At 35.7% G+C, this 27,726-nt stretch overlaps 1 protein-coding gene across 2 annotated transcripts in view; it reads left to right on the forward strand.

Annotated features, from left to right (window-relative positions):
• LOC115229569 overlaps positions 1-20,273 on the forward strand; it is a 30,163-nt gene extending 9,890 nt beyond the window's left edge. The window contains exons 3-9 of one of the 2 annotated variants that reach the window (XM_036499249.1): positions 2,363-2,404; positions 8,480-8,521; positions 12,895-12,959; positions 15,461-15,589; positions 17,727-17,801; positions 18,561-18,690; positions 20,019-20,273. In XM_036499249.1, coding sequence (XP_036355142.1) covers positions 2,363-2,404; positions 8,480-8,521; positions 12,895-12,959; positions 15,461-15,589; positions 17,727-17,801; positions 18,561-18,690; positions 20,019-20,084 — 549 coding nt within the window. In that variant the 3' untranslated portion in view covers positions 20,085-20,273. The remainder of the gene's footprint in view (positions 1-2,362; positions 2,405-8,479; positions 8,522-12,894; positions 12,960-15,460; positions 15,590-17,726; positions 17,802-18,560; positions 18,691-20,018) is intronic. The other variant, XM_036499250.1, reaches the window with a different exon arrangement.
• Positions 20,274-27,726: the final 7,453 nt, after the last annotated feature.

Here is a 27,726-nt window from a genome sequence, read left to right on the forward strand (position 1 = left end):
TCTTTCTTCAGCCCCTCTCCGCTGCTCCTAGCTGGGCCACTTTTCGACGTTGCAGTCGCTGCTACCGACGTCATCATGCTGCACGAAACTAGTACACGTGCCCGAGATATGATGTCAGCCATCGGCATCGAATGCACGTTCTGGAGCTTCTGTAGCTCGACCGACATGATGTCGGGAAAACCGGTCACGAACGCCAACCTAACCGTCCGTTCCAGCGACTCTCCCTCGTAACCCGCCAATTTAGCCAGTCTTCTAAGCTCATTGGTAAACACGTCCACCTGTTGCCCAGTCCATCTCATTCTACCCAGGCGAGCGCATGCCTCGAACATTCCCTCCGCTAAGGCCTCCATCAGTCGGATTTCTACTTTCACCGCGCTAAGTTGGTCCGTCTCCTCCATCTCTAAATATAACGCCAACGCCGGGCCATCCAAGTACAGCAGCATGAAGCTCGCCAGGTCACCTATACCATGGAGCTTCGCCACCAACTTCACTCTCTTCAACAAGTGACCACATCTGTGTCGCCGCAAAACGGTGTAATAAATAAGTTCGTGCGAAACCCGAGCACTCTGCATCATTTTTATTTATAAAACCGAGTGTTTATATGCCGAAATAGCTTGTGGTGTGAACGATGAAAGAGGACAACAGAAATAAGGGAGAATGGAAATACAATCGGGCCTAACCTCGACGAAGATTAGTTCGGATCCCTCTCAGCCAACTCGATACGTCTCGTGCCTTCGTCGTCTCTACAGCAACTCATCGATCCCACACGTGCGTCCTCCCTGCCGCTTCCGCTTCCTGCCGCGCATGCGCCCAGAAGCCCTACTTCCGCCCTCCCCTTCTGTCATCCTCTCAACAACACCACAATAATAATGATAATAATAATAATAATAATAATAATAATAATAAGAAGAAGAAGAAGAAGAAGAAGAAGAAGAAGAAGAAGAAGAAGAAGAAAAGAAAAAAGATGGTATTGGCACACATCAGAAAAGGTCACAGAAAACGAGAAAGACCATACTCTGGGATATTCCGATACACACAGAGGAGAAATTAAGGCCAACAGACCAGATATAGTTGTCAGAGATCATGAAGAAAAAAATGCTTTCTAATTGATGTATCAATACCGGCAGGTGACAACGTGTCTCTAAAAGAAATAGAGAAACTTTCAAAATACAAAGACCTGGAAATAGAGGTAACCAGAATGTGGAATCTAAAAGCAGAAACAATTCCTATCATAGTAGGTGCATTAGGCATGATAAAAAAATATTCAGACAAATACATAACAAAAACTACAGGACTTACAAACACATATGACATAGAGAAAATTGCACTACTAGGCACTGCATATATATATATATATATGTATAGGCAAAAGGCCTGAAATTTAAGAAAATTACATCGACCCCTGTACGCAATTGACACTGATTTCCTCAGCCGAAAGGATGAAATGCGAAGTAGACCTCAGTGGAATTTGAATTCAGAACGTAAAAGCGGGAGAAATACTGCAAAGAATTTTACCCAGTGTGCTAATGTTTTTGTTGCAGTCTCAAATGCTCAATTCCCATATATATCATTTATTTTAATTTAATCCCCATCTCAGATCCTAGTGTCATAAATCTGGCATGAAATAAAATTTAACATAATGAACTGCAGGGAGTTACATATGTAGTTAATTCAATCATTATCTTACGGGTTGTGAAAATGAACCAGACTGCCTACCTGCCTCTTTTCTCTTTCCTATCCCCAACATGTTCACTAACTGCCCTGTAAGCTATAAATCTTTTGAACGCCTTACGCACTAGCTAACCATATAATGTCTTTCTAGCTTTGCTATGTTCTCTCATTCAAAGCTAGCCTCAGCTGGAATCAGCTTCGGCTGGCCCACTGTGGTGAAATGTTGTTCATATATTGTTTGAAATGTTATGCATCACCTAATGAAAGCGTTTCTTTTTGTTATGATACAATGTACTTATTAATCCATTAAAGATATCCGCAGGAAACAGCTGTAATGAAGTAAACGTATCCATCGTTTTGTTAATTTTTTGTTCATAATGCACCTCATTGGAATTCCGACCCGTCTGGAGTATACCAAATACTGTACGACCAATATAATGTAGAGTATTTGGTTTGGCCATTAGGCTATTAGAATACTCATGAGGTTTAAATTCTCTCTATATATAACCTGAATATTTCTGGATGTACTTCTGTACCCATGATATTTATTCGACTTAAGTGGCTGCTTACAAATCAATTCGACCCAACCTGATATCTATAATTTAAGTACCCGATTCTTTCCAATCTTTAATATCGTATATATATATATATATGTATTTATTTATGTGTCTGTGTTTTTGTGTCTCCTCAGGCTGATGTACAGAAAATTGCAGGAAGTACAGTATTACCAGTGGTAGGTGAAAAGAATTTCTTTGACCGCGTGGTTGGACAGGAAATAGATGGCGACAGTGCATCTGTATTGGGTAGGGAATCATTGGGGCTTGTGAGCATATGAGCTTGTGTGCACGTATGCCCGTGCACATGTGAGTGTGTGGGTGGGTGTATATTTATAAGTAGGTTTCTGTGCGTGTGATGGGCTACTCAACCTGAATAAAATTCTAACTGGTCCTTACTTGCATGGTCATGCGCTGTTTAACTTGACATGAAACCATCATGTCGCGCACATGTAGCTGTGATACATGTGCTTGGAGTATCCTCATTGGACGGGTAGTCATGATGGGTGTACTGGGCACCGTATATTTGTACCCCAGGGTCACTTTGATGACACGCTTGCTCTCTCACTCAATAATAATAATAATAATAATGATAATAATAAAAATGATAAGGATAATAATAATAATAATAATAATAATAATAATAATAATAATAATGATAATAATAATAATAACAACAACAACAACAATAATAATAATAATGATAATAATAATAATAACAACAACAACAACAATAATAATAATAATAATAATAATAATAATAATAATAATAATAATAATAGAAAAGAAGAAGAAGAAGAAGAAGAAGAAGAAGAAGAAGAAAAAAGATGGTATTGGCACACACGAGAAAAGGTCAAAGAAAACGAGAAAGCAACCATACTCTGGGATATGACGATATACACAGAGGAGAAATTAAGGCCAACAGACCAGATATAGTTGTCAGAGATCATGAAGAAAAAAAAATGCTTTCTAATTGATGTATCAATACCGGCAGGTGACAACGTGTCTCTAAAAGAAATGGAGAAACTTTCAAAATACAAAGACCTGGAAATAGAGGTAACCAGAATGTGGAATCTAAAAGCAGAAACAATTCCTATCATGGTAGGTGCATCAGGCATGATAAAAAATATTCAGACAAATACATAACAAAAACACCAGGTTTTACAAACACATGCCATAGAGAAAATTGCACTACTAGGCACAGCACACATCCTACGCAGAACACTTTCCATACAATAACCATCAGAGCATCACAACAAATCACAGCACATACCAAAGGCACACAGAGCTGCGCTCGGTAGTGAAGTCAAAGCACGCTATAAAAATAAAACTACTGAATGATAATAATAATAATAATAATAATAATAATAATAATGATAATAATAATAATAATAATAATAATAATAATAATAATAATAATAGTAATACTAACTGAAATTTATTACTATTTTCGAAACGAAATGATGTATTTTGACTCGATATTATCTCCACCTCTAACACAACACATGTAAACATGCGTGGAACATCACGATCATCCCCGACCTCAAACACCATGTACAAAGGAACTACGAAGAAATTAAATGCCACCGATACTATTCAACCCAAGAATAACAATCGAGCGGTACAACAAAAAATGTACGAAAAACTACACGTGCGAAATAATGTGACAACAGAAATAAACGGACCGGTACCTTACGAAAATGACGACCGTCAAAATAATGGGCCGGACGTTGTACCTCATGTCCCGCAAATAAAACCCAAAATACGTAAATGGACACGTGGGGAATACATTTCTATCTTACACGCATACTTCACAGCAATGCTCTACCCAAAAAATGAAAATACAACAACACATACATATAAAATATGGAAGGAAAATAATAGAGATATAGACTTGGATACAGCAATGAACCCTAATAAATTAGCTAACGTACGAAGATACATTCTCAAAGCCAAAAAATATCAGAAATAGAAATAGAACATTTAAAAGAAAAAATACACCAGGAAAATGTAGATAGAAGCCACACAACAATGCCCAATAATATAAACACTGAAACTGTAAAACACGAAGACAAACGCAACATTCCCAACAAACACGATGTAAACAACGAAGGGGAGCCTAATGATTATGATAATAAAAAAAAAAATAATCAAAGAACTGAAAACCACAGAGCCCAAAATGGACCACCGACCATACCTCCCAAGAATAAAAATAAACGAAATAACAACACCAATTATAAACAGTATAAACCTAGCCGTCACTGAACTAGCCACTGAAACAAAAAAAAGTGATATCACTGAACTAAATGACTTGATATACGCAGCAGCCACTGCAGCCACAAAAGAAGCTGGATACTCACCCAAACCCGCCCAAACAGGAGTACCACCACCCAAACAAACCCTGTGGATAAATAACATCCAAAACAAAATAAAAAAAATTAGAAAAGACCTGTCGATTCTTAATGAAATCAGCAAACAATCAACGCTACTGAGCAACAAAAAGAGAACAAAAATGCTCCGCAAATATAACATCACAGAAAAAGATTTGCCGGAGATAAAAGAAAAGCTGAAGCAAGATATCCTTGCCAAAGCTCAAAGGATCCGCCGGTACGAGAAACGCCAACGCTTCTTTGAACAGAACAAAAAGTTCAACTCCGACCCCAAAAAGTTCTACCAAGAACTGGGCAAAAATAAAATAGAAGTTACTGCAGCACCAACGGCAGAAGAATTGGAAGAATTCTGGGGAGAAATATGGTCGGCGAACGAACCACCAAAAAAAAGGAGTATCAGAAAAACAAACTCGGCATCTGAACAACTTTGGACCCCCATCACAACTGAAGAGGTCACCCAGGCACTGCAAAAACTAAGCAACTGGAAGATCCCCAACTTCTGGTTGAAATATCTAACAGGAATGCACAAAAAGCTGGCTGAAAACTTTAACAGCATACTAGCAGAGCCAGAGACAATGCCTGAATGGCTCACGAAGGGGAAAACCATCTTAATTCCCAAATCAAATGAAACAGAAAAACCAGAAAACTACAGACCAATAACCTGCCTCCCTACTATGTTCAAGGCATTTACTGCAGTGATATCGCAAAGGCTGAACAAGCACCTGGACGAAAACAAACTGTTCCCAGAAGAGCAGAAATGATGCCGCAAAGGCTCATATAGCTGTAAAGATCAACTAATGATTAATAAAGCCGTAACTGAAGACAGCCACAGAAAGAAGAAAGGCCTCAGTATGGCCTGGATTGACTACCAAAAGGCGTTTGATAGCATCCCCCACACATGGATCCTCGAAACACTAGCCATTAACAAAGTAGCACCAACAATCATAAAATTCATAGAGCACTCTATGAATAAATGGCAAACAGTCCTACACCTCCAAACAAAAGAGGGACTCATGAAAACCAAAGACATCCCCATTAGAAGAGGAATATTCCAGGGAGACACGCTCTCCCCACTCCTTTTCTGCTTGGCACTGTCACCTCTATCTGATATGCTAAATAGAACTGGATGCGGATATAAATGTTACGGCAAAACGATCAGCCACCTTTTATATATGGATGACCTAAAACTATACGCTGCAAATGACAAACAGCTGGAAACACTATTAAAGACAGTTCATGGATTTACCAAAGAAATAGATATGAAATTTGGATTAGAAAAATGCGCCAAAGTAACCATGAAAAGAGGAAAACTAGTTAAGAGTAACAACATCACACTAGATAAAACCAATGAAATAAAAGAATTAGACCAAAGCCAAACTTACAAATACTTAGGAATCCATGAACTAGATAAGACACAACACACACAAATGAAAGAGAAAATAAAAAAAGAATATTATAGACGAGTTAGATCAATACTAAAAACAGAACTCAATGCTAAAAACAAGATAATAGGTATCAACACTTTAGCTGTCCCAGTTATAAGTTACAGCTACAATATCCTTAAGTGGACACGAAATGAACTGTCCAAAATAGATAGGAAAACAAGAAAAATACTGACAGGATCTAGGATGCATCACCCAAAATCTGACATAGAAAGACTATATATACAACGTATAGAAGGTGGTAGAGGCCTTATACAGCTGGAAAACTACTATAAAATAACCACCATAGGACTGCAAAAATACCTACTTCAGAAGGAAGGAAAACTGATCCAGATAGCAGCAAAACACGAGCAAAACAAAAAACTGTTCTCAGTATTTAAGGAAGCTGACAAATACAAACAAGAAATCATACCACCTAATAAACACGAAGAAGAAGAAGAAGATGATGAAGAAACAACAAAAGCTATAACACAAATGAAATCCAAACTAAAAATAGAACACCAACGAACCATGATAAAACGATGGCAAGAAAAGCCCCTTCATGGTAAATACTGGACTAAACTAAACGCAAAAGAAATAGACAAAGAAAAATCCCAGCAATGGTTGAGAAGCTCAGGACTCAAAGCAGTGACAGAGGGATTTTTAATTGCAACACAAGACCAAAGCCTCCCCACCAGAAATTACCAAAAACATGTAAGGAAAAGTAACTGCAGAATATGTGGAGATGGACAAGAAACAATAAATCATATTATCTCTAGCTGCCCAGTCCTGGCTAAGAAGGAATATATTCACAGACATGACAGAGTTGGAACCTACATACATTGGAAGCTATGCCAACATTATGGAATGACAACAGAAAAAAGATGGTATAGGCACACACCAGAAAAGGTCACAGAAAACGAGAAAGCAACCATACTCTGGGATATGCCGATACACACAGATAGAGAAATTAAGGCCAACAGACCAGATATAGTTGTCAGAGATCATGAAGAAAAAAAATGCTTTCTAATTGATGTATCAATACCGGCAGATGACGATGTGCCTCTAAAAGAAATGGAGAAACTCTCAAAATACACAGACCTGGAAATAGAGGTAACTAGAATGTGGAATCTGAAAACAGAAACAATTCCTATCATAGTAGGTGCATTAGGCATGATAAAAAAATATTCAGACAAATACATAACAAAAACACCAGGACTTACAAACACATATAACATACAGAAAATTGCACTACTAGGCACTGCACACATCCTACGCAGAACACTTTCCATACAATAACCATCAGAGCATCACAACAAATCACAGCACATACCCAAGGCACACAGAGCTGCGCTCGGTAGTGAAGTCAAAGCACGCTATAAAAATAAAACTACTGAATAATAATAATAACAACAACAACAACAACAACAATATTTATAATAATAATTACTACTATAGGCAAAAGGCCTGAAATTACATCGACCCCTGTACGCATTTGACACTGATATCCTCAGCCGAAGAGATGAAATGCGAAGTAGACCTCAGTGGAATTTGAATTCAGAACGTAAAAGCGGGAGAAGTACTGGAAAGAATGTTACCCAGTGTGCTAATGCTTTTGTTGCAGTCTCAAGTGCTTAATTGCCATATATATCATTTATTTTAATTTAATCCCCATCTCAGATCCTAGTGTCATAAATCTGGCATGAAATAAAATTTAACATAATGAACTGCAGGGAGTTACATATGTAGTTAATTCAATCATTATCTTACGGGTTGTGAAAATGAACCAGACTGCCTACCTGCCTCTTTTCTCTTTCCTATCCCCAACATGTTCACTAACTGCCCTGTAAGCTATAAATCTTTTGAACGCCTTACGCACTAGCTAACCATTTAATGTCTTTCTAGCTTTGCTATGTTCTCTCATTCAAAGCTAGCCTCAGCTGGAATCAGCTTCGGCTGGCCCACTGTGGTGAAATGTTGTTCATATATTGTTTGAAATGTTATGCATCACCTAATGAAAGCGTTTCTTTTTGTTATGATACAATGTACTAATTAATCCATTAAAGATATCCGCAGGAAACAGCTGTAATGAAGTGGCGCGTATCCATCGTTTTGTTAATTTTTTGTTCATAATGCACCTCATTGGAATTCCGACCCGTCTGGAGTATACCAAATACTGTACGACCAATATAATGTAGAGCTTTGGTTTGGCCATTATGCTATTAAAATACTCATGAGGTTTAAATTCTCTATATATATAACCTGAATATTTCTGGATGTACTTCTGTACCCATGATATTTATTCGACTTAAGGGGCTGTTTACAAATTAATTCGACCCAACCTGATATCTATAATTTAAGTACCCAATTCTTTTCAATCTTTAATATCGTATATATATATATATGTATATATTTATGTGTTTGTGTTTTTGTGTCTCCTCAGGCTGGTGTACAGAAAATTGCAAGAAGTGCAGTAATGCCAGTGGTAGGTGAAAAGAATTTCTTTGACCGCGTGGTTGGACAGGAAATAGATGGCGACAGTGCGTCTGGGTAGGGTAGGGAATCATTGTTGTTTGTGAGCATATGAGCTTGTGTGCACGTGTGCCCGTGCACATGTGAGTGTGTGGTTGGGTGTATATTTGCAAGTAGGTTTCTGTGCGTGTGTCCCTGCGCTTGTGATTGTGCCTGTTTCTGTGTGTGCGCTGTATTTATTTTTATTTTCATTTTCAATCGTTTGTGTGTAAGTGATGTTAATATTAAGAAGTCGATGATAAACTATAGGCTAGGTGTCTGGAAAAGAGATTTAGAGAAATATTGGTGATCATGCTTGTTGAAGAAGAGTGTAGCTTTATTTATGGACGCATTACAACCAATCAAATAATTCTTCAAAAATAATGTTTCAGAAATCGAGGGAATTTTGCCTAATTCACTATCATCATTAATTCGGTTTCCTTGCCTACAATCATCAATGGTAATGAATGTTGGGTAATGACTGAAAGAATCCGATCGGCAATGCAAGAGGCTGAAATGGGATTCTTCCGAAAGGTCTAAGTAATAATATTACTTGAGAACGTGCATGGCTCGTAGATCAGGCTCTATCTCTACTTCTCTGCTCTCAGAGTCCACAACCGCAGTTCTATGTACTTGTGATTAGAATGTCGCAGGAAAGAATCGTCAGACAGATTCATCAAGCTGATTTATCCAACAGGAGACAAAGAACTAAGCTAAAAAAAAAAAAGCAAGAATAAGAATAATATAAATGTGATTGGTAAAAAACAGAGTATTGAAGATGAACATTTGAAAGATCATATATTCAACTCTGTAGATACTAAATATACGGTTAGTACAAACAATATTTAGTGGTGTCAGAACATAAACACATAGAAATGATCAGCATCGCTCTCAGAAACTACGAGGCAGTTTCGGGAGTGACGATTAGCCAGAAAAAATCAGTGGGCTTGCGGCTTGGCACCTATAGAAGCAAGTCAATGTCGTCCAACTTCATCGTAGGGCGCTGGACAGATGGACCGGTTAAATTGCTGGACCTCTAGATGAACAAAAATTAGCACAAGGTAACGAGCAAGGTGACTACTCTCACTCAGAAATAGGCCGAGAGAAAACTATCCCTGACTGGTCGGTCACAATCACTTGACCGTTGCATTTTCCTTGTCACCATTTGATTATGCTGGATCGTATATTCTTCTGCTTTTTGTGGAAGGGACGTGTCCCGATGGTCAGACGGTGTATCTGCTGTCAACACCCGCTGCATGGTGGCCTGGGCATGCCTCGATTGATGATGCGCAGATGTGCACTGAGGCTACGCTATCTCTATTGCTTTCTTGATTGTGTGGTCGCCGTTCACCAGACACGTATTTCCGCAGCTAGTTTCGTTAACGGAGCTGCAGCTCTGGGTAAATTAGAGTGCTCAACTACTCGGACACTGCGATATACAGAATGTCGACTTTAGCTTTTTATAAAGAATTAGTGAAGGAAAAGGGCTACAACGTTCTTGCGGAGACCTTGAGTGTTGAAGAAAATCAGCAAGCCGCTCTTTTCCAGAGAAATTTCGGCCCAGGACCAATGGATAATTTCCAAAAATGTCTGGCCTCGCAGTGCTACCGGGGAGATTTGCCTGTTCGAGATAAACTTTACTAGTATGGAAATGCTGTCAGCTACGCACGTCCGAGATGTGTGCAGGACGACGAGACGGTCCGGCATGCACTCGTCCAGTGCCGAGCATTACTGACCTGTGGGCTTATGTCGAACAGCTGCTGTCGCTTGTAGGAAGGAACTGGCTGTCAACTAAATCCATCGTGAAAATCGCCCCACCGTCTTCACTTAAGCGGGAAGGAAAGGCTGCGTTTATATGGCTTGTGGGCATGGTGTAAGTGGTTGTATGGTGAACGAAATTGAAGAGGATGAAGACAAACACTTTTCTCTTTTGCCAATCCCTGATCAACTTCATCAAGTTTCACTTGAAAAGGAAAATAAAGGTAAAAAGGGAAGCATTGTCTTTTGGTCAGTTTGCTGGAAGGTGGTTCAAAGTGAAGAGAATGGTGCGAATGAACGGGCCTGCTCTGAGCATACGCCCGTAGTTGGGAAAAAGGAAAGAAAAAAGACTCCTGCTCCATAAGTCAGTACACCATCGTTTTTATGGGGTTTTTCCATGAGTAGCCCCCGGACGTCTCCTCCCTATTGAGGATTACACATTGCTAAACTTTTGAAAAAATTCTTGTTAGTCTTGTTCACAGGCAAAACCCTCACAACAAAACACTCATACACGAATACACACACATTCTTTGCTTTGTCCTGTACTGGTCCATAATGTTTTTCTTAATGTAAAACCTTGTGTTTGGTGAAGAAATCATCATCATCATCATCATCATCATCATCATCATTATCATTATTATTATTATCATCATTATTATTATTATTATTATTATTATTATTATTATTATTATTATTATTATTATCATTATCATCATCTTCACTCTCACTATCATTATCATTATTATTATTATTATTGTTATTATTATTATTATTGTTGTTGTTGTTGCTGCTGCTGCTGCTGCTGTCTTGGATTGACATTAAGAAGGCATGTGATATAGTGCCTCATTCTTGGATCGTTGAATGCCTGCAGATGGTTGGTGTTGCTGACAACATCACAAATTTTCTGATGCATAGCATGAAAGAGTGGTAAACCAAATTGTACTCAACTAATGTGTTCCCCGGAGGAGTTAATATTAAAAGGGGAATCTTCCAAGGTGACTTGCTTTCACCGTTACATTTTGTAATTACACTAATACCCATAACAATGACACATAGGGAAGTTATGATGGGTTACTAATGTGCGAAGAAAGGCCCATCATTGAACCATCTTCTGTTTAGCGGTGACCTGAAATTGTTTGGGAAATCTGAAAAACATATAGATTCCTTAAACTAAACAGACCAGAAGTGTGGTAGGGACATCGGTATGGAATTTGGGATTACCAAATGCTCAGTACTTAATATGAAAAGAGGGAAGAAAGCAACCTGCAGAGGATTGCGGTTACCAAAGCTTTTATGAAAGCTCTCAAATCCAAAATCCTAAAGGCTTCAACCAAATCCATGAGAAAAATGGCAATTGAACTTGCGGTAGACAACAAGACCATTAGAAATGCTGTAAAATATGATTTGAGGTTAAAATCTTACACAAGAACACCAAAACACTTGTTGACAACAGCTATGAAGGAAAAGAGATTGGAAAGGTGCAAGAAAATTATTACATGGTTCAAGAAAAAGTCTTCCATTGTAACGATCTTTTAAGATAGAAAGATCTTCACTGTCGATGCTGTTCTGAACTGCAGAAATGACAGATTTATCGCAAAATCAACAGCTGAGGTTAAGGGGGCATTCAAAACAAAACATACTGCTCAAGTTATGACTTTTGGTGTTGTGGTTTCCGATGGAAAGAAAATGCCTATAAAATTCTACAAAGCTGATGAAAAGATCAATGTTAATACTTACTACAAGACTCTGAGATACCAGGTATTGCCATGGCTTAAAGCAAACCACCCAGATGGTAATTATGTATGGACACAGGATGATGCTCCAGCCCACACAGCTAGAAAAATACAAGATTTCTGCAAATCCAACTTTTTGGAATCATATTTAAGGCCGCCTTCTAGCCCAGATCTAAGTCCTCTGGATTATGTTATTTGTGGCATTTTAGAACATACTACCAATAGAACATCACACAGCAATGTCGACTCCCTTAAAGATACTATTAAAGAAGAATGGGAGAAGTTGTCTTCCGAATATTTGAGGAACGCCTGTGCAAATTTCAGGAAGCGTGTGAAGGCAGTTATTGAGAAAGAAGCAGGACACAGAATAAAAATATTTTCTATTACGTAAATTTTCTTGTGGCAAATAAATCCACATGACTTTCAATAATCTAATTGGTCATACACTGTCTTTCAATCCCTGCTTCAAAATGGGAGAAGAATGGGAGAAGTTGTCTTCCGAATATTTGAGGAACACCTGTGCAAATTTCAGGAAGCGTGTGAAGGCAGTTATTGAGAAAGAAGGAGGACCCATAGAATAAAAAACATTTTCTATTATGTAAATTTTCTTGTGGCAAATAAATTCTCATGACTTTCAATATACTAATTCGTCATACACTGTCTTTCAATCCCTGCTTCAAAATATTGTAAATTTTGCTTCCCCACCCTGTATATACAGACACTCACTCATACGCACAAACACACACACAGTTATATAATTATGATTTTTTTGTTTTTGTTCCTACTTCCAACTACTGTATACTGAGAAGACTTTAAACATTCTTTTATTAATGTTTATCTTTCATACTTTGTTTAGGTTATACCATCCCTAGAAGAGTTGAAAACAAAAACAGAAATAGAACTTGAAGATATGTACCATGGGTAATATTCTTCCATTCCTTTATCTATTACACGCTGTTGTGTGTTAACTATAATATAAAAAATCTTTCTATGTTAGATGATTTCCATGTGTTTTAACATGAACATAAAACTGTTCTCTCATCTATTTGTTTTTCTTACAATAATTTAAATAATTTGTAGCTGTTAATTTCTAAGGCTGCCTTTTATTTTTCTGCTGGTAAAGTTTTAATACATTTTCTAAAATTTATACTTCAAATTTCTCGTTGACGTTTTCCTCTTCTGAGACGTCGTTGGCTTTTCCTACTTTTAACTTATGCACTCTATACCCGAGAAAATTTTTCTGTGTATCAACCCAGTATTTAATTGTCATTTTTCCCATGGCATCTTAAGGTGTGGCTATGTGGTAAGAATTTTTTGCTTCCCAGCCACATGTTCTGGGTTCAGTTCTATTATGTGGAATATGAGCCAGTGTCTTCTACTACAGCTGTAGGGCAACCAAATTATTACAACATGGATTTGATAGATGGAAATTGGAATATATGTGTGTGTCACTGTCTTCTTGCTTTGACATCTTGCAATAGATGTAAACTAATTCCACCATCGTGCATACAATGTCCTTAATTTCTAATCTCCTTTGTAAACATGCCATGTGATGGGTAATACTATCTTATTTGGATACAGGTAAAGGTTGGCGGAAGTAAAGGCATCCAGCCAAATAATATCAACCTCAGTCAATAGCCTGACCCACGGGAGCATAAAATAGTGGACATTAAACCGAAAATGATGACTGAGGGTATGGTTTTCTTAAATTTAAGACATGAAGTTTGGGGTTCTCACGTTAAGAAATTGTGTGTAGAAGAATAATTTTTCTGTTTCATTTATCAAGTCATTATATTGGAGCTTTCGTATCAAAGCAAGTGAAACCTAGCAGATGATAATGTATATTTCGCTACTATACAAAACGAGGTGTCTTGGATGTTTGGTCTTATTGTTTTCACGCTTTAGCTATTTATTGGTTACCTCCAGTCCATAGATCTAAAGAGTTGACTGGGACTTCTCAATAGCGTAAACACTTCTGACAACCGATCATTTGACCTGCTGAATATAGCAGCCAAATTTTCCCTCTAAAACACCTTCGTCTCATCAAAGGCAAAAATGCATTGGATAATCTTGTCTGAAATTTTCTGTTACTTAAGCCAGTTCTAGTCATGAGTGATAAGCCAGAACTTAAGGTGGTTTCAATTGTGTATATAAATTACAACTCCACCTCCGAATGAGATGTCAGTCTATTGCAGGTTTAATTTCCCACATATTACTGGAGATTATTTATAACCGAGTGAACTGGAAGAACGAGAATGAAGTGTTTTGCGAAAGAACACAATGCACCACCAAGTGTGTAAATCAAAACCATGATCTTACAACTGTGAATATAATTTGCTATCACAGGGCTACAGACCTTCACTGAAACCCATAAGAAAGGAAAAAGGACAAGACATTCGTATCCTGAATGCCTTTGGTAGATCCGTTTGATTAGGACTAACCTGGTACAAGAAAAATCTGGTACATCTGGACTAAAAATGTACCACACACCGATCTCCGCTAAAGAAAACCAAGAAGAAGGTGGTGGTGTTAAACTGGGTTCCAAACTCAGTCCATGCAGAACTACCCAATATTCATACGAATTAGTAACATAAATTAATATTTCAAAAGCTAGATGCGAGTTTGTGTATTTGAAACTTTTCAACTTTAATTATGCTGAGTTCCATGAAGATAAAATAAAGTTCAAGACACACTAATTACAATCTTAAATGGAGCTGTTTCACGTTGCCTACTTCGTTCAATATTCGTGAAAGAAACCTGAATTTAAAACAATCTCTACGACTCAGCTTTACAAAGTAAACTCTTTTTTGTTTTTACCTTGCTTTTTTTTGTTCTTTGGCATTGGATGGGCATGCAACTGTACAAACCTTGCCAAGGCAGACATTGGAGCACGATACAGTCTTTGAATCAGTTGGAACTTGTCAAACCTTCCAACCTAAGCTAGCAAGAATGACGGTAAATTTTCTTAAATTGGAAACTTGGGAAGAATGCTTGTAAGAGTAAACTCCATTTAAGGAATCTCAGGACCAGATGATGGTGGAACTCAGAATGCAAAGAGCATTAATAAATCTCGCAAAGCACCTCATCTAACACTTTGAAATTCTTCCAGTCTGTGGGAGAGAAATGGTACTGTATTTTATCAACTTTTAAAAAAATAGGAAACAAAATTGATCTTGGTGGCCAAAACAAATTCTATGGTCTACGATGAAATGTTACAGATACTTTCCTCTGTGGTTCTCTGTCAGTCTGTTTGATGCTGTAGAGTAGAAGCAACAACCTCTCATAGAGTGAAACAAATAATGTACCCTTTCATTCCCAGTTGTAGTTGTTTCACTTCATTTCTCTTGTCAGCCTTTTATAATCATATCCTTGTGTCCATGTAAAAGAAAAATCAATAATTCATTTGTTGAATATTATTGCAGATTTCTGAACAATGTTCAGGTGAAGTGTAACAAGATAGTGCGTGTTGGTTCCATTGGTGACGGAGGATGGAATGTTTGTTTGGATGTCAAATGGTATCCCACGAAGCCTTGCTTGGTATACTCATTTGGGTAAATAGAAAGACGCTCCGAAATTTTCAGCAAAAATCGGAGTGCTCTTCAATTTTTCATATTCTCTATAATTTTTCTCTCCTATAAATGATTATAAATGATTATAAATGTGTGTGAGTTTGTGCAAGCATATATACTGATATATATATATATATATATATATATATAATATATATATATATATATATATATATATATATAATATATATATATATATATATATAATATATATATATATATATATATATATATATACATATATATATATATACATATATATATATATATATATATATATATATATATATAATATATATATATATATACACATATACACACATACATACACACACAGAGACATGCAGGAAGTAAATAGACAACTTTAATTTCCAACATTTCTGTTCTAAGCATCTTAATATGTTTTCAGTGGTGTAGAATTTACAATGTTATTATTCTTTTTCATTCCAGTGCCATTATATTAAACGTTTGTGAAGAGTAATCATGCCACGCACAAAATTCAGCAGATCTGTCAGATTTTCGAAGAAGTTGCATTGTTGGGCAATCTGGGGCTGGTTTTAGCCAGCGAAAAATTGCCAAAAATTTTCAAATTCTTTTTGCTAATGTTAATAGAGTTATAGTGCAATTCAAAAGCCAAAGAAAAGAATCAACAGATTCTCGTCCCGGCCGACCTGGGCCCTCGGAAAGGAAACTTCGCTGTTTGAAGAGAATTGTGGAAAACGAACTCTGTTCGAAGGCTTCTGACATTGCAAAACAGCTAGAAGTTAGTCCAAGAACGTGTGTTACATATCTGCATAATCTTGGGTATTATGGACGAGCAGCTAGAAGAAAACCTCTCCTTCAACTGATTAATATCATGAAAAGAAAGAAATGGGCTAAGAAGATGTCAGAAAAATTCAGTTCATTTTGGGATCGAGTGATTTTCTCAGATGAATCCAGATTTGCATTATTTTCAGACAGTGGACGTTTTGGGGTTTGGAGGCTTCCCAATCAAGAATTTCATTTGAAACGACTTCAACTAATTGTGAAACATGGCGGTATCTCTGTAATGGTATGGGGAGCTGTCACCAGCAATGGTTGTTCTGAGCTGATTAAATGTGTTGGATCCATAAACTGTGAAAAATACATCGAAATACTTAAGCAAGGACTATTTCCGATGTATTCACACGATAACAACGAAAAATTAGTTTTTATTCATGGAAAGTGGAGCTCCATGCCACACAGCGAAAAGCATGACTGAAAATGGGATCAAAAAGCTTCCTTGGCCGAGCCAATCTTCTGACACGAACCCAATTGAAAATCTTTGGACCATACTAGATAGAGCTATATGAAAAACTCAACAGAAACCTAAATCTAAAGATGAATTGTTTCGATCGTTGTGTGAAAAGTGGGCAGAAATTTCACAAGAGACAATCACAAAGCTCATCAGTTCAATGCCAAAAAGAGTTTCTGAATTAAAAACTGCAAAGTGAATATCAGCTAAATACTAAATTATGTAAACCTACCTATCGATTACATTTCAATTGTTCGCTTTGCGTATTAAGTAAAAGATTTTGAAAATTAAAGGTGTCTATTTACTTCCTGCATGTCTGCGTATATTGTTACTGCATATCTCTCCTTGAGAGATTTAGAAATATGATATTTCTGTAGACCAGTGAATGTTTTTCACTTTGAATTCTATAAGTTTTCGAAAACAGGTTAGAAGCGACGTCTAGATAATCTAAGCTACTCTACGCTGATAAAGAGCAATAAACCTGAAACTAGTCCGTGTTTCACAATTGGTTGGAGTCGTTTCAAATGAAACTAGTCCGTGGAGGTGCTAATCTCCCCCGTTCGAAAGTATAAGGACACAGAACGTTTGTGTCGCATAGCCAGCTAGAAATGATATTTCTTGGAGCTAAATAACAGTAACATTTCTCTCTTTCCTGGGACTGCTACATTATGTTGACAACAAGCCATCACTTTATCGTGCTGTTACTGCATATCTCTCGTTGAGAGATTTAGAAATGCGATATATATATATCTGTCTGTCCGTCTGTCTCTCTCTTTCACTTTCTCTCACACACACATGCACATAACACATGTATATATATATATATGTCTTTCTTTGTTTCAACAGGATTGGTAGGGATTCGACTTTTGATGTTGGCATGAAAAATATCTTTGGCTGTGAAGTACATTCCTTTGACCCATTGTAAGCACTGGTTTACTGTAGTAATAACAGCAGTAGCAGCAGTAGTCCTAGCTGCATCATCATCAGCATTATTATTATTGTTGTTGTTGTTGTTGTTGTTTTTGTTGTTGTTGTTGTTGTTGTTGTTGTTTTTGTTGTTATTCAGTAGTTTTATTTTTATATTGTGCTTTCACTTCACTATCGAGCGCAGCTCTATGTGCCTTGGATATGTGCTGTGGTTTGTTGTGATGCTCTTATGGTAATTGTATTGAGAGTGTTGTGTGTAGGATGTGTGCAGTGCCCAGTAGTGCCATTTTCTGTATGTTATATATATTTATAAGTCCTGGTGACTTTGTTATGTATTTATCTGAATGCACCTACAATGATAGGAATCGTTTCTGTTTTTAGATTCCACATTCGAGTTACCTCTATTTCTAGGTCTTTGTATTTTGAAAGTTTCTCCATTTCTTTTAGAGATCTTTTCTGTTTGAACGGCAGTTTTTTCTAGCGGTGTCATATGAAATTGTCACCCATAATTATGACCCTAGTATCGATCTATTGCATTTCAATCTGTTTTAGGGTTAGGGCTAGTTAGGGGTAGGGGGAAGAGTATCTTTTTTTCTTCACAAATGTAAATAAACCCAATCTTTTTCATAAACGAGGGAATATTCATACAGCACAGAATGTTTTTTAACTCAATAGACGTCAGTGATTTGTTGAAATTGCAGAAATTTCTTGTATTAACAAAATTATTTTTAACATGCTTTGTTGTCTTCACAGTGAAAAGAAAATTCCAAATCGTGAATTGTTAAATTTCCATGATATCGGAATAAGTAACAAATCAGGCATTGACGGAGGCAGACAGTTTATGACACTACGAGACACTCGCAAGCATTTAAATCACACAAATGTAAGTTTTTGTTTATACGTATATCTATCTATCTATCTATCTATCTATCTATCTATCTATCTATCTATCTATCTATCTATCTATCTATCTATGTATATATATATATATATATATATATATATATATATATAGCTTTTAACAAAACACTCTGATGAACGGGAACGTGAAACTCTGAGTAACAGCTTTTGTTATATTTCTGCTGCTTTTAAATAAAGTATATATATATATATATATATATGTATGTATGTATGTATGTATGTATGTATGTATGTATGTATGTATGCATGTATTTATTTATTTATGTATGTATGTATGTATGTATCTGTACAGACACTCATGTGTATATATATGTATGCATGTGTGTATGTATCACGTTTTTAATGACCAGTCACTATTATTTCTGTAGCAACTCTGCTTTCCACATAGGTTCATTCAATAATTCCAAGTGAAAAATTTTACGTAATATTTATGGATTAGAGTAGCACCTCCCTAGGACTGCGTCAAAGGTGCGCTCTTAAATTGCGCGTCTGTCAGGAAACAAAACGTATATATAAAGATTAAAAATAAATGTGAGAAGATTAAAAATAAACGAGATGAGTAATTATGGAATCTTCACTAATAGCAAAGCGAAAACCAAGATTCAAGACAGATTCATTACATATAAAATAAACCCTCAAGTTTCCCCGAACAATTGGATTCTATAAGTTTTAAGTATGGTGTTGATGATTTTATTTGTTACAGTAATATTCATATGATTTTTAGCAACGTCCTGCCGAAAAACGTGCACATATTATTTCATTCTATTTTGGAAAATGAAATAACGTACCTCTCTTCTGAGGAACAGGCAACAAGCTGCAACTCAAAGGATTATCATAATTTCATTCTGATGATGAGGATAACAAAATATAAAAGACTAATGGATTTAGCAATACTACTGTTCCAAAGATAAAGGACTAGTAAATGAAAAACAAAAATCCTTCATAAAAACTAAGATTTTCGTCCTTTAATCATTTATTTATTTCTCAATTTCTTATTCTTTCTGTTTCCCTCCTTCCCCTTTTCCTATCGCTTTCCATTTCTTTGTTTGTTTCTTTCATTCTTTCTTCTTTCTTTTTGTTTCTTTCTGTTTTATTTTCTGTTTTCTTTGTTATTCAGTTATCTTTTGCTATTTCTTTCTTTCTTTCTTTGTTTTTTCCTACCCACTCTCGCCCCCTCCTTTCCTGTCTCTGTGTGGTCCATTCAGCTATCTGTGCGTCATCCATTACATATTTTCACAAAATTGTTTTTAATTAACAACTTCTTTAATTACCTTTTATTTCATTCTTCAGAAGGATATCAGTATTTTGAAAATGGATGTAGAAAGCTCAGAATGGCGCTTTCTGACGGCGAACTAAATCATGTGAAACAACTAGCAATTGAGTTTCACTTAACTAGAAAACAATCGTTTTTCATTTATGCTCTTGATATTATCAAGAATCTGATGGATTTTAATTTCCGTATATACCACACAGAAAAGAATAATAACTGCAAATACATAAATTCCAGAAAGATGAAACTGACAAAGTGTCAGAACGTCCACATGATTAAAGTTGGTTAATATATATATATATATATATATATATATATATATTATGATAATAATAATATTAGGGAGTGTAACTCCAAGCTTACAGGGAAAAATTCAAGTTACAATTAAATCAAATTTCACAATATAAATATATAATATATATAAATTAGAGAAAAAACACTATTATGCAATTCAAACAATGATAGACATAAAGCAAATCATAAATAAAAAATAAAATATATTTTAAAACATATAACTAGATACAAAATGTACGGAAATGAATAAACAATATATAATAAGTAAAAAGACTACGTAGTTTCATGGCTATAATTTAAATTCGAATTAAAATAAAATTGAAATTTAATCGAAAAACAATTCAATTTAAAAGTATAGTCACTCCTCAGGTCAACAACAATAGCAATAATAGTTCAATAAATAATCAAATAGAATTCAACAATATTTCATAAAGAAATAAAATCATGATTGTTCTGATAGGAGAAACTCCATTAACTAAATTTAAAACTTAAAACAGTAGGACCAGGTGCCTATAATACATTTTTCATGTTAAAAACGTAAGGTAAAAAAATAGAGTAAATAGATAGAAAAATGTATTTATCTGTGAAGATATAATTCAGCTTTAAGAATAAACATTAACAAACTATAGAATATCTTTACACTAACTATACTCATATATATATATATATATATATATGAAAGAAGGTTTGAAAATGCAATTTAAAAGATGTTTATTTACTTAACCGGTTTCACTCTTTGGTAAAAGATTGTCAAAAGTAACATTGAATATTATGGGTTCAAAAAAGTGTTTTACATAATTGTCACATTGTATATTATGAATTCAAAAATGTTTTTTTATACATAATTGTCACATTACATGTATAAATATAGTGTTTGGTAACAGAGATATGTTAAGGGCATAAAAAAGTTCAATAGTTTGATGAGAATATTTGGAAAAATTGGCAGAAAAGAATAAAACAAATATATTATTGGAAATTTGGTTGCGTTAATTATTGGTTGTCGCAAATTGTCACATTACATGTATATATATACAGTCTTTGGTAGAAAGGACATGTTAAAGACATAAGGAAGTGTAATAGTTTGGTGAGAAAGTTTGTAATATTGACAGAGAAAATTAAAATGGATATTTTATACATCTCAGAATATTTTGAAATGAAGGCGAGAATTTGTTTTTACTGACCTGTTTGTTTTAGCAGAAAAGTTGAATTGAGAGAAAAAGATGTGTACCCAGTTTTGTGTATGGTTCCCCTTCAAGCATCAATGATTTTGGGGTTATCGGGAGGTGAGTATGCGGGTGTGAATAGATGTGTCCGTGTGCCTGCTGGTCAGACGGCGTCTGTTTGTCACACACATATATACACACACACACAACACACACACACACACACATAGTATACAAACACACACCACATACACACAACACACACACACAGAACACACACATACACAACGCACCCACATATATAATATACACACACAGCACGGAAATTTAACATGTATTTATATATAATATACACACATATATAACACACATACACACACAACACATACACACACACACACAACACACACACACACACATATATATATATATATATATATACATACATACATACATACATACATACATACATACATACATACATACATACATACATACATACATACATACATACATAATATAAATATCACACAAATATACCTAGCATATATATACATACATACATATATATATATATAGACAATGCATATACATATATACATATATACATATAAATAGTGTTTACATACACATACATAGATATACCACATATACACACAATATACATACACACAATGCATACACATACACGTACGCATACAATTAATATATATATACACACACACACATAACATACATACACAATGCATACATATATATACATGCAATGTATATACATGTATTCATGCATATATAGCACACCTACAGTATACATATATACAATGCACACACACATATATACACTTAATTGTACACATACATATACAATACACATACATACAATATACATATACACAATGCGCATGCAAATAATGCACATGTCTATACACACATATACATGCAAATATATATACACACACACACACACATATATATATACACATATATATATATATATATATATACATACATACATACATGCACATATATATCAGTTTCCACGACACCAGATGGTAGATACCAACCCCGAAAAACCAAAAATAGTGAATCTTTCTAACCTAAACCTGTCGACACCACAAATAAAAATCCTTTCAAGAGGACTAAAATTCACTCCAACTCCGCAATACCCTAACCTGAGGGAAATACAGGATGACATCTCACACTTTTGCAGAAAATTACGCCTCACAGAGGAATTTTTTGACAGGAAAACTAATAATAACGACGAATCAATGGTCCGTAACAAAAGCAACTATAATCCCATAAAAGGCAAAAACAAGACCCTAGACAAATTTTGCGATTACATCTCAAACTTCCCTTATGGTGAACTCCCACAACCTAAACTCAAACCCAACACCAGTAAAAGAGAATGGGAAATCATCCATACGCTACGAGACAATCATGACATCACAATAAAGGAAGCTGATAAGGGTAGTACGGTCGTTGTTATGAATACTGAGCAATATAAAAACTCTGTATCTCTCCTTTTAGAGGATACCACATACTATGAAAGAGTAGTCGACTACCAGCAATCCAAAACAATGACCAAACTGAAGGCACTCATTTACCAACACCGGAATGACTTGACAGCAAAAGAATGCGACTACATTACTAAATTTAATTGCAAAACCAGCACACTCTATGGGCTTCAAAAATACACAAGAGTCAAATTATCACAGAAGCTTGCAAAAAGTCCACTTCAACCTGCATCACTATACCACATCCCACTGATCTCAAACCGAGACCAATAGTGGCAGGCCCAAGTTGTGAAACACACAGACTTAGCAACTTTATAGATATCATCTTAAAGCCAATACTGAAACACATTCCAAGTATTGGAAGAGATGACCTGGACCTATTAAATCATCTCCCCAAACATACCGATAAAGACACTTTAATCGTTTCTTTTGATGTTATTAATCTTTACACCACAATCTCACATGAATATGGACTGGAAGCCATTAAATTCTGGCTGGATAAATATCCCAATGAGATCCCGGAAAGAATTAAAAAAGAATTCATAATTGAGGGCCTCAAATTTATTCTGCAAAACAAATTCATGTATTTCCACAACAACACTTACAGACAGGTCTCAGGAACTGCAATGGGTACGAAAGTTGCACCAACCTATGCAAACCTGGTGATGGCCTACCTGGAATCACATATCTATGAAAAATCCAAATATAAGTACGGCCAGTCTTTCCACAAATACCTGTTGGAGAACTGGAAACGCTACTTAGATGATTGCCTCATCCTATGGTCCCACACACTCGACCAACTTATAGACTTCAAAAACCTTATCAACAGTGTAAATAACAACATTCAATTCACAATGGAATATAGTCAGGACCAACTCCTTTTTCTTGACATCCTAATCATTAAAAAAGGCGTCAACATTGAAACTGACATCCATTACAAACCCACTGACTCTAAACAATACCTTCTATTCACCTCCAATCACCCAAAACACACAAAGACAAATATCCCCTTCAACCTAGCGAGAAGAATCTGCACTATTGTCTCAAATGACACAACACGAAATAGAAGACTCCGGGAACTAAGGGCAATTCTTCTCGAAAGACATTACCCGGCATCACTAGTAGACAACGGAATAGAACGGGCCAAATCAATCAACATTCAAGACCTACGAAAACCCAAACACATCCACAGTACAGTAAATAGCCTCCCCTATCTCTCAACACACAACCCATTCCACAACTAAATCATTCCACAACTAAATCATTCCACAACTAAATCAAGACCCACGCCTGAAAAAAATACTGGCAGCTCATAAAATAATAAAAAGTAAGAGACAACCTAAATCCCTAAAAAACCTCCTCACCAACGCAAAATTACACAACACAAACCCACCGCCCACCATCAAAAAATGTGGTCGCCCCAACTGCAGGACCTGCATCCACCTCATTGAGGGATCGTCGTACAAGTTCCACTCGGGACACACATTCATCATAAAAAATAATTTCACGTGCGCATCAAAAAATTTACTCTACGTCATAAGGTGTGAAGGATGCCACGAAGACTACATAGGGCAAACGAGCCTTACCCTCAGAGAAAAAATGACAGTTCACCGACAACAACTGAGGGACCCCTCCACAAGACAGATACCACTAAGTGGACACTTAGACCTTTGTGCACACAATAAGTCCCCCAAATTCTTAGTCTTCCCACTATACCAATGCTCGGACAACACCACAGACCAAACACGAATAAATAGGGAAAGTAATCTTATTCAAAAATACAGACCACAACTAAACATACTCTAACATACCCCCTGGACACACATCCAGAGCAAGCACACAGGGACACGCGCACACTCACAGCATATCGTGCGGGCGGACACATGCGCGCATCGGCACGCATAGGACACAATAGCGGGCATTGACCGCACACATACGTGGCACGCACACGCATGCATTATATATATGTAGGTTATGTATGTGTGTGAGTGTAGTGTGTGTGTGTGTGTGCGTTGTGTGTGTGTGTGCGCGCGTGTGTATATATGTGTGTGTGTGTGCACTGTGTGCGTGTGTGTGTATGTGTGTGTGTGGGCGTTGTGTGTGCACGTGTGTATATATGTGTGTGTGTGTGCACTGTGTGCGTGTGTGTGTATGTGTGTGTGTGAGCATTGTGTACGTGTGTATGTATTTACATGTGTATTTGTTTTATATATATATATATATGTGTGTGTGTGTTGTGTGTGTATATGCATGGTATGTGTGTATATGTGAGTACATTGTTTGTGTGTGTGTGCGGTAGGTAGAGATATATTTGAGTGTATACGCTATAGGTTTGTATTTTGTGTGTGTATGTGTGTGAAAAAATATATATATGTGCATGTATGTATGTATATATATATATATATATATATATGTGTGTGTGTGTATATATATGTGTGTGTGTGTATATATATTTGCATGTATATGTGTGTATAAACATGTGCATTATTTGCATGCGCATTGTGTATATGTATATTGTATGTATGTGTATTGTATATGTATGTGTACAATTAAGTGTATATATGTGTGAGTATGTGTGCATTGTATATATGTATACTGTAGGTGTGCTATATATGCATGAATACATGTATATACATTGCATGTATATATATGTATGCATTGTGTATGTATGTTATGTGTGTGTGTGTATATATATATTAATTGTATGCGTACGTGTATGTGTATGCATTGTGTGTATGTATATTGTGTGTATATGTGGTATATCTATGTATGTGTATGTAAACACTATTTATATGTATATATGTATATATGTATATGCATTGTCTATATATATATATAATATGTATGTATTGCGTATGTATATTGCATGCATATATTGTGTATGTGTATTATATACATGCTGTGTATGTGTATGGTATGTATATATATGCTAGGTATATTTGTGTGATATTTATATTATGTATGTATGTATGCGTGTGTTGTGTGTGTGTGTGTGTGTGTGTGTGTGTGTGTTGTGTGTGTATATTATATATGTGGGTGCGTTGTGTATGTGTGTGTTCTGTGTGTGTGTGTGTTCTGTGTATGTGGTGTGTGTTTGTATACTATGTGTGTGTGTGTGTATGTGTTGTGTGTGTGTGTATATATGTGTGTGACAAACAGACGCCGTCTGACCAGCAGGCACACGGACACATCTGTTCACACCCGCATACTCACCTCCCGATAACCCCAAAATCATTGATGCTTGAAGGGGAACCATACACAAAACTGGGTACACATCTTTTTCTCTCAATTCAACTTTTCTGCTAAAACAAACAGGTCAGTAAAAACAAATTCTCGCCTTCATTTCAAAATATTCTGAGATGTATAAAATATCCATTTTAATTTTCTCTGTCAATATTACAAACTTTCTCACCAAACTATTACATTTCCTTATGTCTTTAACATGTCCTTTCTACCAAAGACTGTATATATACATGTAATGTGACAATTTGCGACAACCAATAATTAACGCAACCAATTTCCAATAATATATTTGTTTTATTCTCTTCTGCCAATTTTTCCAAATATTCTCATCACACTATTGAACTTTTTTATGCCCTTAACATATCTGTTACCAAACACTATATTTATACATGTAATGTGACAATTATGTATAAAAAAACATTTTTGAATTCATAATATACAATGTGACAATTATGTAAAACACTTTTTTGAACCCATAATATTCAATGTTACTTTTGACAATCTTTTACCAAGAGTGAATCCGGTTAAGTAAATAAACATCTTTTAAATTGCATTTTCAAACCTTCTTTCATATATAATTCCACTCGTGCGATACCCCACAACTCAACTTTTATATATATATATATATATATATATATATATATATAATATATATATATATATATATATGTGTGTATATAGATATATAATAGCTGAACACAGATAATATATACTCCCATACCCACACAAACACGTAATACCTGAACATAGGCTATTTATACATACACACGCAACATGCATTAACACATAGTACATATATAGACAAAGATATCTTTCGCCCACATATATACATATATATACCATACACATGCACACTTTTTGGTCACAGACACGCTCACATGTACACACACCACGTGAAAAAGAACCCATCAACTACTATACACACACGTTGCAGACGCACACACTCACACACGTCAGAGTCTAACCCCTATTCACACGCACACACACTTAAACATTCATACATACCATTCTTACATACCCACACACGTACGCACACCTTCATTTGGGATCAGCAGTACTTTATTACCTCACTTTCTTTCAACCTCTTTTTTTATATTATTATCTCTCGTTCTTTCAAACTCTTTTCTAATCATTCGCCATGTTTATTTTCTCATTACTTTCTGTTCAAGAGCGTAGGCCCGAAACGTAAAAAACTTTTCCATTTTCCCAAGCGTCAAACTAATACACTTGCTTGTTCATACACCGGTCTTTGTCTTTCGTTTTTCAATAAATTTCAACGATACATACATACATACATTATATATATATAGAGAGAGAGAGAGTGAGTCTCTTATCTCTTATGATAAAAGGCAGATTTTCTCTGCCTCCCAAATAGTTTGTTTTTTATACAATTGTACAATATAGAATTTCTTCAATTGGATTTTTCGAAGTAGATTCCATTGGGTCATGGCATGTAAAGTTTTTTTCAATTTTACCTCCCAATTAAGCAAAATTTCGAGAAAACTCAATATTTT

Source organism: Octopus sinensis, unplaced genomic scaffold (genome assembly GCF_006345805.1).
Source record: "Octopus sinensis unplaced genomic scaffold, ASM634580v1 Contig13084, whole genome shotgun sequence".
Classification (NCBI taxonomy): Eukaryota; Metazoa; Mollusca; class Cephalopoda; order Octopoda; family Octopodidae; genus Octopus; species Octopus sinensis.